This window comes from Nematocida major (assembly GCF_021653875.1).
Source record: "Nematocida major strain JUm2507 chromosome Unknown 2360, whole genome shotgun sequence".
Taxonomy (NCBI): domain Eukaryota; kingdom Fungi; phylum Microsporidia; genus Nematocida; species Nematocida major.
The window spans coordinates 25,005-42,300 of NW_025952951.1; the positions used below are offsets into that span (position 1 = coordinate 25,005).

At 43.1% G+C, this 17,296-nt stretch overlaps 7 protein-coding genes across 7 annotated transcripts; all 7 read left to right on the forward strand.

Annotated features, from left to right (window-relative positions):
- Nucleotides 1-267: 267 nt before the first annotated feature.
- Nucleotides 268-2,445, forward strand: NEMAJ01_1021 (uncharacterized protein; the record flags this gene model as incomplete). Its single annotated transcript, XM_047914859.1, has 1 exon — nt 268-2,445. One exon carries the CDS (start codon nt 268-270, stop codon nt 2,443-2,445), a length of 2,178 nt encoding a protein of 725 aa, XP_047770816.1.
- A 233-nt stretch (nt 2,446-2,678) lies between these two features.
- Nucleotides 2,679-4,862, forward strand: NEMAJ01_1022 (uncharacterized protein; the record flags this gene model as incomplete). The annotated part of the gene is made up of 1 exon (XM_047914860.1): nt 2,679-4,862. One exon carries the CDS (start codon nt 2,679-2,681, stop codon nt 4,860-4,862), a length of 2,184 nt encoding a protein of 727 aa, XP_047770817.1.
- A 266-nt stretch (nt 4,863-5,128) lies between these two features.
- NEMAJ01_1023 (uncharacterized protein) lies at nt 5,129-6,895 on the forward strand (the record flags this gene model as incomplete). Its single annotated transcript, XM_047914861.1, has 1 exon — nt 5,129-6,895. One exon carries the CDS (start codon nt 5,129-5,131, stop codon nt 6,893-6,895), a length of 1,767 nt encoding a protein of 588 aa, XP_047770818.1.
- Nucleotides 6,896-7,586: 691 nt separating this feature from the next.
- NEMAJ01_1024 (uncharacterized protein) lies at nt 7,587-9,752 on the forward strand (the record flags this gene model as incomplete). The annotated part of the gene is made up of 1 exon (XM_047914862.1): nt 7,587-9,752. One exon carries the CDS (start codon nt 7,587-7,589, stop codon nt 9,750-9,752), a length of 2,166 nt encoding a protein of 721 aa, XP_047770819.1.
- Nucleotides 9,753-9,960: 208 nt separating this feature from the next.
- On the forward strand, nt 9,961-12,156 carry NEMAJ01_1025 (uncharacterized protein; the record flags this gene model as incomplete). The annotated part of the gene is made up of 1 exon (XM_047914863.1): nt 9,961-12,156. The coding sequence occupies one exon, from the start codon at nt 9,961-9,963 to the stop codon at nt 12,154-12,156; it is 2,196 nt and encodes a 731-aa protein (XP_047770820.1).
- Nucleotides 12,157-12,443: 287 nt separating this feature from the next.
- Nucleotides 12,444-14,621, forward strand: NEMAJ01_1026 (uncharacterized protein; the record flags this gene model as incomplete). Its single annotated transcript, XM_047914864.1, has 1 exon — nt 12,444-14,621. One exon carries the CDS (start codon nt 12,444-12,446, stop codon nt 14,619-14,621), a length of 2,178 nt encoding a protein of 725 aa, XP_047770821.1.
- A 341-nt stretch (nt 14,622-14,962) lies between these two features.
- Nucleotides 14,963-17,116, forward strand: NEMAJ01_1027 (uncharacterized protein; the record flags this gene model as incomplete). The annotated part of the gene is made up of 1 exon (XM_047914865.1): nt 14,963-17,116. The coding sequence occupies one exon, from the start codon at nt 14,963-14,965 to the stop codon at nt 17,114-17,116; it is 2,154 nt and encodes a 717-aa protein (XP_047770822.1).
- Between the last annotated feature and the right edge of the window lie 180 nt (nt 17,117-17,296).

Here is a 17,296-nt window from a genome sequence, read left to right on the forward strand (position 1 = left end):
GTAGAAAGTAGTATGCGCTGCTTCTCTGCTATTTGTTGTGCAGTGCAGGCTATGTGTTATTATTGTGTGGGGTGTACAGAGAAATAGTATAGCCTGTGTGCTATTTTTATGCACTGTATAGGAAGTAGTAATTAGTATATGTGCAAAAATTCTGACATTTTCTGCATAATATATAAAAAATAGCAGCAGATTGTTATCACTACTTTTTATACACTAAGCAATAGATGATATTTTCAAAGTATAAATACTGAAAACTTTTTAAAACGTATGGAAGATAGCCAGCCCATTAGATTAGATCTAGACAAGCTGAAATGCAAGCTACTGAAAGATACGGCAAACACCAAAACAACAGGTTCAGAAAGGACTGTCCTAGCAGCACTCTCCTCCCGCATAAAGGACTCCCTCAGAAACATCCCAGAGGAAAAGCGTACTGAAGTTGAAGCATTAGTGGACACTTTCCTGCAGAAAGAATTAGATCCTGTCTTCCGCACAATAGTTAATACACACTGTGCACTAACTCCGGAAGTAGTGGAGATCCTCACGAAAGAAGCGATAGCAGAACTCCCCTCTGCATTCTTGCGAGAACTCTCCATCCTAAGCACAAGAATAGACATCTTCAGCTTAGAGCAGAAGATTCCATACCAGAAATGGTTTCAGGAAATCACAGCCAAAGAGACAGAAGCATTCGCCGTTCTAAGGGGAATTTACAAGCGGATTATTTTCCACAGCAGGAAGATTTTCCAGAAGGAAATAATAAAAAAATTCAAGACCTCCGAGCTCGAACTCGCCTTCTTCAGAGAAACAAACAGGTCAGACGATGTCTCTTCCGCTTTTCGGGTCCTGCTGAAGGAAGAGGAAACGACCGAATCCATGCTAAGGAAGACTGAGGCAAAGAAAGAAGAACTCCTTGCTAGAGAACGCACTCTGAAAGGGCTAGAAAGGGAAGGGTGCATTTTAGGCCGATCCCTTGAGAAGGCTCGGAGCCATTTCTCTAAAGACACCGATAGACCTAACGTATATTTTTACCTGAAAGAAATAACGGAAAATAACGGAAAATGCGAACTCGCTGATAAAGTAGTCCTTTTGGAGCGATACGAAGCACCGGGCGGGAATGTGCACTCTATTGAGGAAGTAGCTGAGAAGATAAAGTCTGCCGAGAAAGAGTGCTCGACTGAGGAAAAGCAAAGACTTGACGCTGCAAACGCAATAAAGAATCAGGTTGTGAGCAAGATACGCAGCATATTTGAGCATGTTGCAGCTAGCGTCTCTGAAGACTCGATTTCTGAGATCAAGAAGTTGATTGTGACGGTTGAAAAGGAGATGGAAAATTTGCAAGGACCTGAAAAAGCGGAAATGGAAGAGTTCAGGGACGAGCTGAGGGAGTACATTCTTATGATGAGCGAGCATTTTGCGTACTCCCTGAACTGCTTGAGCGAAATTCTCGACTGCTTGGATGCAGAATATTCGCTGGAGGAGCTGCCGGATGCTTGCGCGAGCGAGAAGTTGGCGGATTTCAACGAGTCTTTTAGAAAAATACAGGAAAGATTTCCAAATCAGGAAATACATTCAGGTTACAGCAAAGTTTTTCAGGACCTGATAAAACATCCGGGCGTAGGAAGAGAAAAAGAGCAGAAGATATGCAGAAACCAGGGGGAGGCAGAGCGCTGTCTTATAGCGCTGAGGAGGCTCGAACAAGGCGAGACCATGGAAGGCTGGAGCACCAGGACTGCTGAATATGAAGTATTTGCTGAGAGCAATCCGGCACCTGATACTTTTGATTCTATAGAAGAGATAAGTCTTGAAAGCCTGAAGGATCGTATTACTCCGCGTGAAATCAAAGCCATGCTTCCAAACCTGAAAATGTCCCGGGAGATATACATCTACGAGCTAAAAGACGAGAACATGGCAAACTGTAGAAGGGCGGCTTTTGAAAAAGTCCTATTGGAAACTCAGAAAAAGATAGACTTTCTTGAACTGAAACTTCGTTTTTCTGAGAACCTAATCGAAGAAACACTCCGGAAAAACGAGCTTCTCCGTTATTCTTATCTGAAGAAGTACAAAAGCAAGTGTCTGCTGCACGTAGACAGGCTCAAGGAGAAAGCTAACGCGGACATGGCTCTACTCGCTAAGGAAGTTATGCGGGAAATTGAGGAAACCCCGAATAACCCAGAACTCAATGAAAAAGTGAAAAGCATGCTTGAAGAAACAGCCCAGAAGGAGCCGCATCGCCTGCTAACTCCAAGATTTATCGTTGAAAACAAACACTTTGCGGAGGAACTGCCACGTGTGATAGTTCAGCTCGATAAGAAGATAGCCGAAACTTTGGAGGGAAGTTCGAATGGAAAATCCAAGTACCATCTTACGCTTCAAAGTTCGATCCTTGCGCTTTTCTTCGTGTTTATGCTCCTGTCTCTGGGGCTGGTGTGCAGTTCAGAGTTCGCGTGAGAAAAATAAAAATAGTGCTATTTACTGTGTAGTGTGGAGAAAGTAGTATGCGCTGCTTCTCTGCCATTTGTTGTGCAGCGCGCGACAAGTTCTGGATTTACTGAGCAGTGTCCAGCAAGTGCCAACCTTGCAGGCTGTGCAATAAGTAGTGCCGGATAATCAATTCGATTATTTGCACTGTGTACAATAAATCATAATGTCAAAGTATAAATACGCAGAACTTTTTAAAAGGCATGGAAAACAACCAGCATATCTGCATGGATCTAGACTCTTTGAAATTTAACGTACTAATAGACGCAAGAGCCCCTGAAATGGCTGACTCGGCAAATCCGATCGTAAGCGCACTCTCTTCCCGCATAAAGAACTCCCTCAGAAACATCCCCAGGAAAAGGCGCGCTGAAGCTGAAGCATTAGTAGATAGTTTCCTGCAGGAAAAATTAAAGCCGATCTTCAGCAGAATAGTTAGTACACACTGTGTAGTAAGTCCAAAAGCAGTGGAAATCCTCACGAAAGAAGCCACCGCAGAACTCTCTTCCGAACTCTCACAGGAACTCTACATCTTAGCCATGAAAATAGACGCTTTTAGCGCCAACCAGACAAACACCTACCAAAAATGCGACCGTAGGCTTCTTTTTGTAAAAAGAGAGGCATTTAAGAGCGCCCTGCGCATCTACGAAGCGATGGATTTCCACTGCAGAGAAGTGCTTAAGAAAAAAACAATGAAAAAATTCAAAAACTACGGGCTCGAACGTGCGGTCTACAGGGATACATTAAAAATAGAGAAAATGGATACTGTTCTGAGACAGCTCTCGGACGAAAAAAAAGAAAGCAGTCTCGTGCTGAAGGAGATTGCAGAGCGGAAAGAGGAAATGCGCATTCGGGAGAATATTTCTGATTTAGAAGGGGCTATCTTAGAGCGAGTCCTTGAGAAACTTCGGGCGTTCTTTTCTAATGATAAATATAGTCCTAACGTGTATTTTTACCTGAAAGAAATAACGGAAAATAACGGAAAGAGCATAGATATAGAGAAGATAGACTTTTTGCGAAAGTATACCCCGAATAACCCGAAGCGTATTTTTTCTGTTGGGGAAGTCGCAGAGAGAATAAAAACAGCAGAAAATGAGTGCTTGAAGGAGGGAAGGCGAATATACGACGAGGTGAAGAAGATGCAAGAAGAGACCAGGCAGCTGATAGACGATATGTGTGAGATTTTTGCATCTAGAGCATGCCTGAACTCACTCCTTACGATTGTGAAGATGTTTAAGCGCGCTGAAAAAGAGGCGGAAAACCTGCAGGGACCTGAAAAAGTGAAAATGGAAGAGTTCAGGGACGAATTGGCGGAAAGTATTGCTAAAGTAGACGAAATTCGGGGTTGTTCCTTGGCTTCTATGCGTGAACTTAGTAAATACTTGGATTTGGTCTCTTTACTGGGAAAACTGTCTGATAAGTCTGTGTGTGTAGAATTTGCGTGTTTTAACGCCTCTTTTAAAAAAATACTTTCGGCATTTCCAAATGGGGAAATAAGTTCAGGTTACAAAAAAGCTTTGCAGGACCTGATAAACCACCCAGAGGACGCGGTGAAAAAAGAACAGATGCTGCACGAGCATGCTGCGTCTGCAGAAAACTGTCTTGAAAGGCTGAGAGAAGCGGAAAAAGGGGAGACAGCAGAAAAATGTAAGCTCAGGGTTTTGGAGTATGAAGATTTTGCAGAAAAAATGGTGTTACCTGATTTTTCAGGTCCCATTGAGAGCATCCACCCTGTGGACTTGAAGCCCACAGTTACTCCGCGTGAAGTCAAAGCCTTGGCTGCAACCCTGGAGATGTACTCGAAGAAGCTTGCCAAGCCGCGAAAAGACGACTTCGAGTCAGACTCTGACAGTTCAGTTCTGGATGAAACTCTACCGGAAATTGAAGCAATGTTACCGGTTCTTAAAGAAAGAGCTGCTAGAGTTGCGAAGTTAAGCAAAAACAAATGCAGAGGGGGCGAATGTCTCCGCTACGCTTATCTGAAGAAGTACAAAAGCGAGACTCTTAAGAAGGCAGACATGCTCAGGGAGAAATTTGAGGCTGAACTGGTCCCACTGGCCTGGGAAGTTGTGAGGAAATTTGAGGAAACCCCGAATAACCCAGAGCTCAATGAAAAAGTGAACAAGATGCTTGAAGAAACAGCCCAGAAGGAGCCGCATCGCCTGCTAACTCCAAGATTTATCGTTGAAAACAAACACTTTGCGGAGGAATTGCCACGTGTGATCGTTCAGCTCGATAAGAAGATAGCTGAAACTTTGGGGGGAAGTTCGGGTGAGAGAACTCGTAGAAAACTCCATTATTCTCTTACGCTTCAAAATTCGATCTTTGCGCTTTTCTTCGTCTTTATGCTCCTGTCTCTGGGGCTGGTGTGCAGTTCAGAATTTGCATAGAAAAATAAAAAATAGTACCAGTTATTACACAGTGTGGAAAAAGTAGTATGCGCTGCTTCTCTGCCATTTATTGTGCAGTGCATATAAAGTATTGCAGTGCTGCTATCTGCCAATTGTTATGCCCTGTGTAGTAAGTTCTGCCGTTTAGCACGCGCTGTGCAATAAATAGCAGCAAGTGTCCAACTCTGCCTTCCACACACTCTGCGATAAATGATATTTAAAATGTTGATATTTAAAAATATAAATACTCAGATTTTTTTAAAAACATGGAATATAAGCAGCACATCAACTTAGATCTAAACTCGTTGAAGCGCGACCTACTGAACGACGCAGCAAACAGCAAAATAGAAAACTCAACAGAGATAATCCTAAACGAACTTTCCTTCCGCACAAAGGAAACCCTCAGAGCGGTCTATGAAGGATCTCCCGCTGAAGCTAAAGCATTAATAGATAGTTTCCTGCAGGAAAATTTAAATCGGATCTTCAGCACGATAATTAGTACACACTGTGTAGTAAGTCCAGAAGCAGTGGAAATCCTCACGAAAGAAGCCACCGCAGAACTCTCCTCCGAACTCTCACGGGAACTCTACATCCTAAGCGAAGAAATAGACGCTTTTATCGCCAACCAGAAAGTCCTATACCTGAAAAACGCCCGTAGGCTTCTTGCTATTCAGGTGGAACTATTTACCCTTCTAAAGGAGGCCTTCGAAAGGAGCTGCTCCTGTGCCCAGGAAATATTTAAGAACAAAATAATGAAAAAATATTTCAAACAGTGCGATCTCGAACATTCCTTCTACATGGACGAGCAGAGACTGGGAAATATGGGTTATATTCTGGAGAAGCGCATAGTCGAGGAACAGGAGAACGATCTTGCACTGAAGGAGGCAGAGGAGAAGAAAAAAGAGTTCCATGCTCGGGGGAATCCCATAGAGATGGAAAGATATGTTTTAAAGCGAGTCTTTGAGAAGATGCGAGCTCGTTGCTCTTCTGACAAGTACCGTTCCAACGTATATTATTGCCTGAAAAAAACAATGGAAAATAACGGAAATATTATAAGCCCAGAGGAAACAGACTTTTTGCGAGTGTACAACCCGAATAACCCAAAAAATCTTTTTTCCGTTGGGGAACTCGCTAAGAAAGTGAAGCTAGCAGAAGAAGTGTGCTTGAGCGAGGGAAATGAGCTGCACTACAACGCAAAACAGATGGAAGAATCTGCTGATTCACTGATATCTGGCATGCATGGCCAATTTAAGAAGGATGTATGGCCGTATTCAGTCTCTTCATCTGCAGAACTGGTGAGGACTGCTGAAGAAATGACGAAAAAAATGCAGGGATCTGAAAAAACGGAAATGGAGGAGTTCGTGCGGGAGTTGAAGAGAATCAACGCTCAGCTAGAAAGTCTCCACAGCTCTTCCAAAGGTCCTATGTGTGCAGTTTCCAAAAAGCTAAGCTCGGGCTCTTTGCTGGAAAAACTGTCTGCTGAGTCTGTGAGTGCAGAATTTGAAGGTTTTACTGCCTCTTTAAAAAAAATACAGGAAAAATTTCCAAATGGGGAAACAAAATCAGGTTACAAAAAAGCTTTGCAGGACCTAATAAGCCATACAGAGGCAGCGAGGGAAAGGGAGGAGGCGATATACGAGCATTCTACGCAGATGATGACGGCCTGGAATAGTCCTTCGAGTGATACGGCTTCTTTGGTCTTGGAGGTTATGCGTACGCTTGAAGAATTCCCGAATAACCCGGTGCTGGAGGAAAAAGTGAAAAAAATGTTTGAGGAAATCCTTAAAAATGAGCCGCAGCGCCTGCTGACTGTTGAATCTATCGTTGAAAATGAATACTTTCAGGAGGAACTGCAAAAAGTGTTCGATCGTCTTGATAAAGAGATAGTCGAACTTGAGAGGAAAGCTTTGGAGGATAACGAAAACGCCGACCGCGCGGAAGGACCACAGTACGGCTCACTTCTTTGGGGGCCTTGCATGCTTATGGTTGTGTCGGTGGTGGGACTGCTGTTCTACGACTCTGGAACTGCCTGAAAAAAATAAAATAAGGCCACTTATTGCACACTGTTTAGAAAGTAACGCACATGACTTCTCTGCTATTTATTATACAGAGTGTATTATTCGGGTTATTGCACACTGTTTAGAAAGTAACGCACATGACTTCTCTGCTATTTAATTGGCGTAAGCCTGGGCGAAGTTACACCGGGATATAGCATGCTCTGGCAGTGATCTGTTGCTTTGGGGCGAAATACTCTTGCCCTGCCTTGCTTCTGGCACTCTATCCTTGCATCCTCCCGTAAACTTTGCAGGCATTTATCCTTCTGCCGTATTGAAAGTGGCTGTTTCCAACTTGTGAGACTGTGTGTAAGTGACATCTGCCACTTAGTAAGCACTATGCAAAAATAGCAGCAATTAGTGCATATATGTATAAAATTCTGCTACTTAGTAAACACTATGCAAAAATAGCAGCAATTAGTGCATATATGTATAAAATTCTGCCACTTAGTAAACACTATGCAAAAATAGCAGCAATTAGTGCATATATGTATAAAATCCTGCCACTTAGTAAGCACTATGCAAAAATAGCAGCAATTAGTGCATATATGTATAAAATACTGCCACTTAGTAAACACCGGGTAAAAACAACAAACATTTAATTTTACTCTTTTCGTGCCCGAATTAATGCCAGCTCAAAGTATAAGTAGAGCCCGAATAACCCGAATAGATGGAAAATAACCAGCAATTCAACTTATGCATCCACAAACTGAAGCACGAGCTACTGCGCAAGATAGCAAACCTAGAATCCACAGACTCAGAAAACACAGTCCTAAAAGAACTCTCTTCCCGCATAAAGGAATCCCTCACAAACATCCCAGAAGAAAAGCGTACTGAAATTGAAGCATTAGTGGATACTTTCCTGCAGAAAGAATTAGATCCTGTCTTCTGCACAATAGCCAAAAAACACGGTGAAGCAGGCCTGGAGTCTCTGGAGATCCTCACGAAAGAAGCTATGGCAGAAATTCCCTCCGACCTCACACAAAAACTCTCCAGCTTAAATGCAAAAGTGGACACTTTTATTCTGGAGCGAAAGATCGAATACGAGAAGTGCATCCTGAGAATTATATCCGCAGATGTGCCCATGCTTGAACTTTTAAAGGAAAACTACGGGACTCTGGCTTCCTACTGCACGGAAATCCTTTGTAAAGAAGAGATGAAAAGCTTCAACACGGCCAAAATAAGAGATGCCCTGCGCAATGTTATAGTCCGTTTAAATGATGTAGATGCAACTCTATGCAACTTTAAACAGAAGATGAAAAGCAGCAAGATTGCGATAAAAAGGGCTGTGAAGGACCAAGAACTGTGTACGGGAAAAAAAGTTCTAGATCCATACGGCTACGCTCCAGAGAAAGTCGTTAAGATGATTCAGAATACTTTCTCGGACTTTTTGGGGCTTACTTCTAGCGTATACTTTATCCTGAAGGAGCTAATGGAGGGCAGAAGAAAGTGCATACCCACGAGTCAGATGCTTTTGGAGATGTATGCGGTGAATAGAATGCGTGTTTTTTCTGTTGAGGAAATGGCTGAGAAGTTGGAGTCAGCGGAGAAAGACTGCCTGAGAATGGGCGAGGAAATGTGTGAAGACATAAGAGAAATGGAGAAAAAGACAGTAGAGCTGATGCAAAGTGTGGATTCATACTTTAAAAACAGGCCAGTTTGTGAGTCGATCTCTGCGCTTGTGGAGTTATCAGGTAAGGTTGAAGGCGCAATTGAAAAAATGCAGGGACCTGAAAAAACGGAAATGGAAAAATTCAGGGTCGATTTGAAGGCGTTTTTGAATTGGACAGAGGTGCTTTGGAACGATTCCGTGTTGCAGTTATCCGGAATTTTGAAGAAATTTGCCCCGGGGAATTTGTTCACGAAGCAGTTGGATGCTCGCGTGAGAAACGAATTTGCACTTTTCAGGGACGAATTTGAAAAAATACAGGCGGAATTTCCAAATGGGGAAATAAAGTCAGGTTACGAAAATGCTTTTCATGCCCTGATAAACTACCCACGCGCAAAGCGCGAAAGGACAGGGCGAGTTCACGACAACGCCATGATGGTAGACGAGTGTCTTGCATTCCTGCGAAAGATTGATGAGGGCGAGAGCGTGGAAGCCCGGGATCTTCGGGTTGCAGAGTATGAAAACTTTGCAAGGAAAAAAACAGAACCTAAACTTTCAGGTTCTGTCGAGAACATAACGCGTGAAAGCCTGGAAGATGGGATCACCCAGCGCGAGGCTAAAGCCATGCTTTCATCGCTGAACGGACTCCGGGGAATGTGCACTGAAGAGCTGGAAGATGAGGCCCGAACAGAGTATGAGAGAGTAGAATTGAAGAAATTTCTACAAGAAATTGAAGAAAGGATACGGGCTCTTGAAGAGAAACTTCTGTCATTCGGGGAGCTAAGCAAGGAAACACTCCGAGAAAACGAGCTACGTCGTTATGCTTGCCTGCTGGAGTACAAAGGCGAAACTCTTGACCACGAACTCGCATTTGTGAGAGAAGCTGAGGATGAAATGGTCCCACTGGCTAAGGAAGTTATGAGGGAAATTGAGAAAACCCCGAACAACCCGGAGGTTAGTGAAAATGCGAAAAAAATGCTTGAGAAGATTCTTGACGAAAATCCAACGAGTCTTCTGACTCCGGGCTTTATCCTCCGAAATGGACACTTTTGGATGAAGTTTTCAAAGGTGATTTTTCAGCTCAACAAAAAGATAGTCGAAACTTTGGAGAAAACTTCGGAAGAAAGCCGCCGAACTCAGGCTGCGATCCAAATGTTTATCTTCGGGTTCCTCTTTCTCGTTATGCCTCTGTCGCTGGGACTGGCGTACAAGTCTAGCACCTCGTGAGAAAAATAAAAAATAGTGCCATTTTCTGTGTAGTGTGTAGAAAGTGCTAAAGTGCTGTTGTCTCTGAAATATTGCAAGGTGTGTGGAAAATCATGCTACTTGTTGCGAACTGTGCATAAGGTGGCAGCGCGCATTTATTCGCACTTTTTGCACAGTGTGCAATAAATGATCTTTTCAAAGTATAAATACTCAGAACTTTTTAAAAGCCATGGAAGATACCCGACACATTGACATAGATCAAGACTTGCTGAGATTCAAGCTGCTGCAAACCATAGCCGAAAACCCACTAGATGCAGGGGACTCCATAAAAACAGTCCTAAACGCACTTTCCTCCTACATAAAGGAATCCCTCAATGATATCCCAGAGGAAAAGCGTGCTGAAGTTGAGGCATCCGTGGACACTTTCCTGCAGAAAAGCCTAAAAAACACGCTCAGCACAATAATTAGTGCACACTGTACAGTAAGTCCAGAAACAATCAAAATCCTCACGAAAGAAGCGATGGCAGAGACTTCTTCCGAGTTCTCGCAGGAACTCTCCAGATTAAGTGCAAAAATAGATTATTTCATTCTCGACCATAAGATCGCATACGAGAGAAGCGTTCAGATAGTTTTCTCTGCAATAATAGAATCCTACACCCGCTTAAAGGATTTCTATGAGATGCTTATTTCCCACGGCAAGAAAGTGCTTCCAAGGGAAACAATGGAAAAATTCAGCAGATCCGGGCTCGAACTTGCCCTTTGGGGGGATATGCTCAAACTGCAAAACACATCGATGGCTTTACAGGCTGCCTCAGAGGAGAAAGAGAAGAGCAAAGTAGTGCTGAGAAAGGCTATAGAAGAAAAAGAAAGAGTACGTGCTGCAGACAGTGCTCTGGAGAGGGAAAGATACACTTTAAAAAGAGCACTTACGAAGACTCAGAGCTTTTTCTGTGGGGATATGTATAGTCCCAGTGCATATCTTTACCTGAAAAAAATAACGGAAGAAAATAGCGAGTATATACTCCCAGGGAAAATAGACTTTCTGCAAGTCCGCGGGGAAAATACCCCGAATAGCCTGAGTAATTTCTCTGTTCGGGAGATGTTTGAGAAAATATGCATGTTCGAGAAGGAGTGCAAGTTTGAGAGTGCAGGAGAAATGGAAAGCGAGGCTGACGAGGCGATACGGAAAGTGCGTGCTGAGCTTGAAAATGCCCTTTTTCAGGGTTCGGTTCGTGAGCTTGTGAAGATACTTGAGGCAGCTGAAGAGAAGATGAAAAATTTGCAAGAACCTGAAAAAACGAAAATGGAAAAATTCAGGGATGCTCTGAAAAGAGTCATTTCCGATGTAAATGAGCATGTGGAGTCTTCCTTAATGCATTTGAACCTAGTTTCCGGATACCTGTGCGGTAATCGTTTCCTGATGGCGGGGTCTAATGAGTCTGTAGGCATGGAAGTTGCATTTTTTAACGACTATTTAGAAAAAATGCAAGAAAAATTTCCAAACGTGGAAATAAAATCAGGTTTTGAAAAGGCTTTGCAGAACCTGATAAACCATGCAAAGGCGAGGCACGGAAGGGTACATCAGATGCACGGCCCCATAGAGAAAGCAAACCACTGTCTTGTGAGCCTGTGCAGGCCTAGAGAAAGCGAAAACGAGGCCGTGGAAGCCTGCAATTCCAGGGTTTCCGCGTATGAAAAATTTGCAAAGGAAAATCCGTTGCCCGAATTTTCAGGTTCTATCGAGGATATAGCGCCTGAAACCCTGGGAGAAGGAGCTACTCCGCGTGAGGTTGAAGGCATGCTTTCAACTGCAGAAAAGATCCGGGATATGTACACTAGAGAGCTAAGAGGTGGGCCCAAAGCAGATTCTGAACGGGTAAATTTAGAGAAAGAGCTATCGGAATTCGAGGAAAAGATACGGGTTCTTGAAGAGAAGCTGCAGTCATTCGACAAGAGCTTAAGCGAGGAAACACTCCGAGAAAATGAGTGTGTTCGCTATGCTTATCTGATGAAGTACAAAAGCGAGGCTCTTAAGCACGCAGAGACTCTCGCGAAGGAGGTTGGGGCGGAGCTGGTTCCACTGGCCTTGGAGGCTATGCGGAAACTTGAAGAAGCCCCGAATAACCCAGAATTTAACGAAAAAGTTAAAAAAATGCTTGAGGAGACCCTTAAAAAGGAACCGCAGAGTCTGCTAACTCCTGAGTTTATCATCGAAAACAAACACTTTTTGGAGGAATTGCCAGAAGTGATGGATCGGCTCAGTAAAGAGATATCAGAAACTTTGGGAGAAAGCTCAGAGAAAGGGGCAGGTGGAAGGCGCCGGGCGGCGCTTCAAAGTTCGATTTTCAGACTTTTCTCCTTCGTTATGCTTCTGTCGCTGGGGCTGGCGTACAACTCTAGCACTGACCAAAAAAATAAAAAATAGTGCCATTTTCTGTGTAGTGTGTGTAAAGTGCCAAACTGCTGCTATCTCTGAAATATGGCACAGTGCACATTAAGTGCTGATTGTTGCATGTGTGTAAACTCCTGCGATTTAATATACACCGTGCCAAAGTCACGGGTGATTTTTTTATTTACTGCACAGTGTGTATAAAGCCTGCCACATGGTAAACACAGTGTAAAAAACAACAATAAATATTTAGCTTTGTTTTTTACACATTATATATCAATTGGCCGCAAAAGTATAAATAAAGCCAGAATAACCCGAAAAACATGGAAGACAACCAACACATTGATCTAAACATATGCAAACTGAAGCTCGAGCTGCTGCAAGACACAGCAAACTCCAAAGTAAGAAACCCAACAGATGCAGTCCTAAACGCACTTTCCTCCCGCATAAAGGAATCCCTCAGAAACATCCCAGAGGAAAAGCGTGCTGAAATTCGGGCATTGGTGGACACTTTCCTGCTGAAAGAATTAGAGCCCGCATTAGCCAAGATAATCAGTACTCCCGGTGTAGCAAGCCCAAATTTAGCTGAAATCCTCACGAAAGAAGCCATACTAGAAGCTTCTTCCGAACTCACACGAAAACTCTCCAGACTAAATGCAAAAGTAGACGCTTTTGTTCTCTCCCAGGAAATTCTATACGAGGAATACGTCCAGATATTTCTAACTGTAAATATAAGAATGTTTAGATTTTTAGAAGAAACATACACAATGATCGTCTCCTACTGCAAGGAAGCCCTCCAGAAAGAAGCAATGAAGAATTTCGACATATCCATAATGAGAGACGCCCTAAACGAGGATGTAGCCCGTTTAAAAGATACATCTGCAGTTTTACAGGGATTTGAACAGGAGATGAAAAGCAGCGAAGTTATGCTAAGAATGGCTGTGGGGGAAAAAGAAAAGTGTAAAAGAGAAAATATTTTAGACTTTACGGGGTACGCTTTCAAAAGAGCAGACGAGAAAGCCAGAGCGTATTTTTCTAGGGATAGGCTCCAGCCTAGCGTATATTTTGGCCTGAAAGGAGCAATAGAGGAAAACAGCGACTATATACCCTCGAATCAGGTGATGCTTTTGGAGAAGTATGGGATGAATAGCCCGAATGTTTTTTCTGTTGGGGAAATGGCCGAGAAGTTGGAGAAAGTGGAGAAAGAGTGCTTGAGAAAGGGAAAGAAAATGTGTGAAAGCATAAGAAAAAAGGAGAAAAAGACAGTGGAGCTGATGCAGGATGTGGATTTGCACTTTAAAAACATGACAGTTTGGGGAGTGATGGCTGGGCTTGTGGAGCTATCAGGTAATCTCAAAGGAGCAATTGAAAAAATGCAGGGACCTGAAAAAACGGAAATGGAAAAATTCAGGGACGATTTGAAGAGGTTTTTTTTTCGGGTGGAAATGACCCGGAGATCTTCCTTCGCGCTGCTGGATGCACTTTCCAGGAAAATTATCCCCAAAAACATTCTCATGAAGCTGTCAGGTGCTCGCGTGAGAAACAAATTTGCACTTTTTAACGATGGTTTTAGGAAAATACAGGATAAATTTCCCACCGGGGAAATAAAATCCGGTTATGAAAAGGCTTTTTATGCTCTGAGAAGCCATCCACGCACAAAACAAGAAACGGCAAAGCAGATGCACAGAAACGCCATGGAGGCAGAAGAGCATCTTACACGGCTGCGAGGGATTGATGAAGGAACAACCCGAAAAGACTGTGACCTTAGGGTTGCAGAGTATGAAAAATTTGCAAGGAAAACTGAAATGCCTGATTTTTCAGGTGCTATCGAGAACATAACGCGTGAAAGCCTGGAAGATGGAGTTACTCTGCGTGAGATTAAAGCTATGCTCTCAAATGTGAACATACTCCATGGAATATGCACTGAAGAGCTGGAAGATGAGGCCAAGTCAGAGTCTGAGAGAGTAGAATTGAAGAAAAGTCTATCGGAAACTGAAGAAAAAATACGGGTTCTTGAAGAGAGAATTCGTTCATTTTCAGATTTAAGCGAGGAAGAAGCCCAAAGGGAGGACTGTCTCCGTTACGCATATCTGACAAAGTATAAGAATGAGTGTCTTAAGCGCATATTCACACTCCAGAAGGAAGCTGAGGCTGAGATGGCCCCACTGGCTAGAGAAGTTATGAAGGAAATTGAAGAGATCCCGAATAACCCGGAGCTCAGTGAAAAAGTGGAAAAAATGCTTGAAGAAATCATTGAGGAAGAGCCTCACCGTCTGCTGACTTCGGAGTCCATCATAAAAAATGAACACTTTTTGGAGGAAATGCCAAAGCTGCTAGGTCAGCTCGATAGAGAGATAACCGGGGCATTGAAGAAAACTCCGGGTAAAGGCGGCCGGGCTGCGCTTCTTCGAAATTCGTTTATCGGATTTTTAATTGCTGCTATTCTTATATCCATGAGAGTAATCTTCAATACTAGAACAGAGCAAAAAAACATGAAATAAAGAAATTTATTGTACATTCCGTATAGAGTAAAGAACTGCTGTTATCTGTTAGTTAGTGCACACTGTCTAAAAAGCAGTGCACACTGTCGATCTGCTATTTAATGTGCAGGGAGTACAAAGTGCAAATTATTGCTCAGTATGTAGAAGGTAATATTCATTGCTTGTTTTCTATTTGACTAGTGTGCAGTATGTAACAAGTGCCAGCCAGTGCATGCCTGTAAGATTTTGCCATTTAATATAGACCTTACAGAAAATGCCAGCAAATATTTGATTGTACTTTGTGCACTATTTGCGATAAATGATATTTTCAAAGTATAAATACTGAAAACATTTTTAAAAATATGGAGAATACCCAGCACATTAACATCGATCTAGATGAGCTGAAGCACGAGGTATTGAAAGGCACAAAAGAAATCCCCAGCACACTGAGCTCAACAGATGAAGTTCTAAAAGCACTCTCTTTCCGCATAAACATCGCCCTCAAAAATATCCCAGCGGAAAGGCGCGCCGAAGTTGAGGCCCTAGTGCGCACTTTCCTGCAGGAAACTCTAAAACCAGTATTCAACACAATAATTAGTGCACACTGTGTAATAACACCTGAGATGCTGGACATTCTCACGAGAGAAGTTATGGCAGAAACTTCTTCCGAGTTCTCGCAGGAACTCTCCATATTAAACGTAGAAATAGACACTTTCGTTGTCAACCATGAAATTGCATGCATAAAATCCAGCCAGGGAATCCTCGCTGCAATAATAGAATCCTACACCCGCTTAAAGGATTTATATGAGATGCTTATTTCCCACAGCGAAAAGGTGCTTCAGGCCAAAACAATGGAAAAATTCAGCAGATCCGGGCTCGAACTTGCCCTCTTAAGCAACATGACCAAACTGCAAAACACATCGATCGCTTTACAGGGTTATTCAGAGAAGGAGAAAAAGGCCCAGGCCATGCTAAGGAAGGCCGAAGAAGAAAAAAAAACAGTGCGTACTGCAAGCAGTGCCTTGAAGCTGGAAAGATACAGGCTAGAAAGAGCATTTGCAAAAGTTAAAAGCGTTCTCTCCTGTGAAGAGAACGGTCATAACGTATATTTCTCCCTGAAAAATCTAATGGAGGAAAGCAGCGGAGAGTCTATACCCACGCAGGGAGTGGAGAATCTGCAAAGTCACACAGTAAACGGCGGAAACAATTCCTATGCTCTGGACATGAATAAGAAACTGCACACATGCAGGGATGCGTGCGATGTAGCTGCAGAAGCATTAGAAAGCGAAGCCAGGAAGATAGTGCAGGATGTACGCGTGGAGTTTGAATCTGCTTTTTCCCAGGGTTCGATTCCTGGGGCTATGAAGTTAATTGAGGAAGTTGAAAGGGAGATGAAAAATTTGCAGGAACCTGAAAAAACGGAAATGAAAAAATTCAGGAACGACCTGAGGGAGTTTACGTCTGAGGCAGAAGCGCATGTGCAGCCTTCCTTAGTCCGTTTAAGAGAGCTTGACCAATGCATAAATGAGAGTTGTTCCCTGAAGAAGTCATCTGATGCCTATGCAAGCGTAAAAACTCCATTTTTTAACGTCGGTTTAGTCAGAGTGCAGGGAAAGTTTTTGGACCCAAGAAAAAAGACAGAGTATGAAAAGGAGTTGCAGAGTCTGTTGGACCTCGCAAACTCAAAATGCAAAACCATCAATGGCATACGCCAAAACATGCATGCAATGGATCGCTGTTTTCAGGTTATGATAAGACGGAATGCAGGCGAGACTGAGGAGGACTGGAGAATTCGGATTGCAGAGTATGAAAAATTTGCAGAAAAAAATACGCTACCTGATTTTTCAGGTTCGATCGAAGAGCTGCTATCTGACAATATGGACTATGCAATCACTCTGCGTGAGGTCAAAATCGTTCTTTTATCGACGAATGAAGCCAAGGCCAGGTACATTAAAGAGCTGGAAGCTACACCCAGCCACACCTTTATGGAATTTTGGCTGAAATCCCGCATAGCAGAAACCGACGAAAAGATACAGGGCATTGAGCAGAAACTGTCTGAATTACGGGGTTTAAGCGAAGAACAGCATCGAGAAAACGAGTGTCATCGCTATACTTATCTGTATAAGCACATTAGTGCCTGTTTGAAGCACATGGGCACACTCAAGGAGAAAGTTAGGGCTGAAATGGCCTCGCTGGCTTTGGGGATTATGAAAAGAATCGAAGAAACCCCGAATAACCCGGAGCTCAGTGAAAAAGTGAGAAACATGCTTGAGGAGATACTTAGAACGGAGCCACAGCGGCTGCTAACTGCTGATTTTATCGTCCAAAACGAGCATTTTTTGAAGGAGATGCCAAAAGTAGCAGAGCAGCTCGATAGGGAGATAGTCGAGGCATTGAAGAAAAGCCCGGGTGAAGGCGATCAGGCTGCGCTTCTTCGAAACTCGATGTTTGTGAGTACACTTGCCATTATTCTTATGTCCGGTTATTATGCCCACGGGGGGAATGCTCAATGCTAGAACTGGACAAAAAATAAGAAATAAAGAGACTTACTGCACACTGTATAGAAAGCAATTGTTTGTTGCTCATCTGCTGTTTAATGTGCTGTGTGTGAAAAGTGTTATCTAGTACACAGTGCACACTAGGCAATCCACAGGAACGTCTGCTATTTATTGCATGCTGTGCAGTAAGCAGTGCCA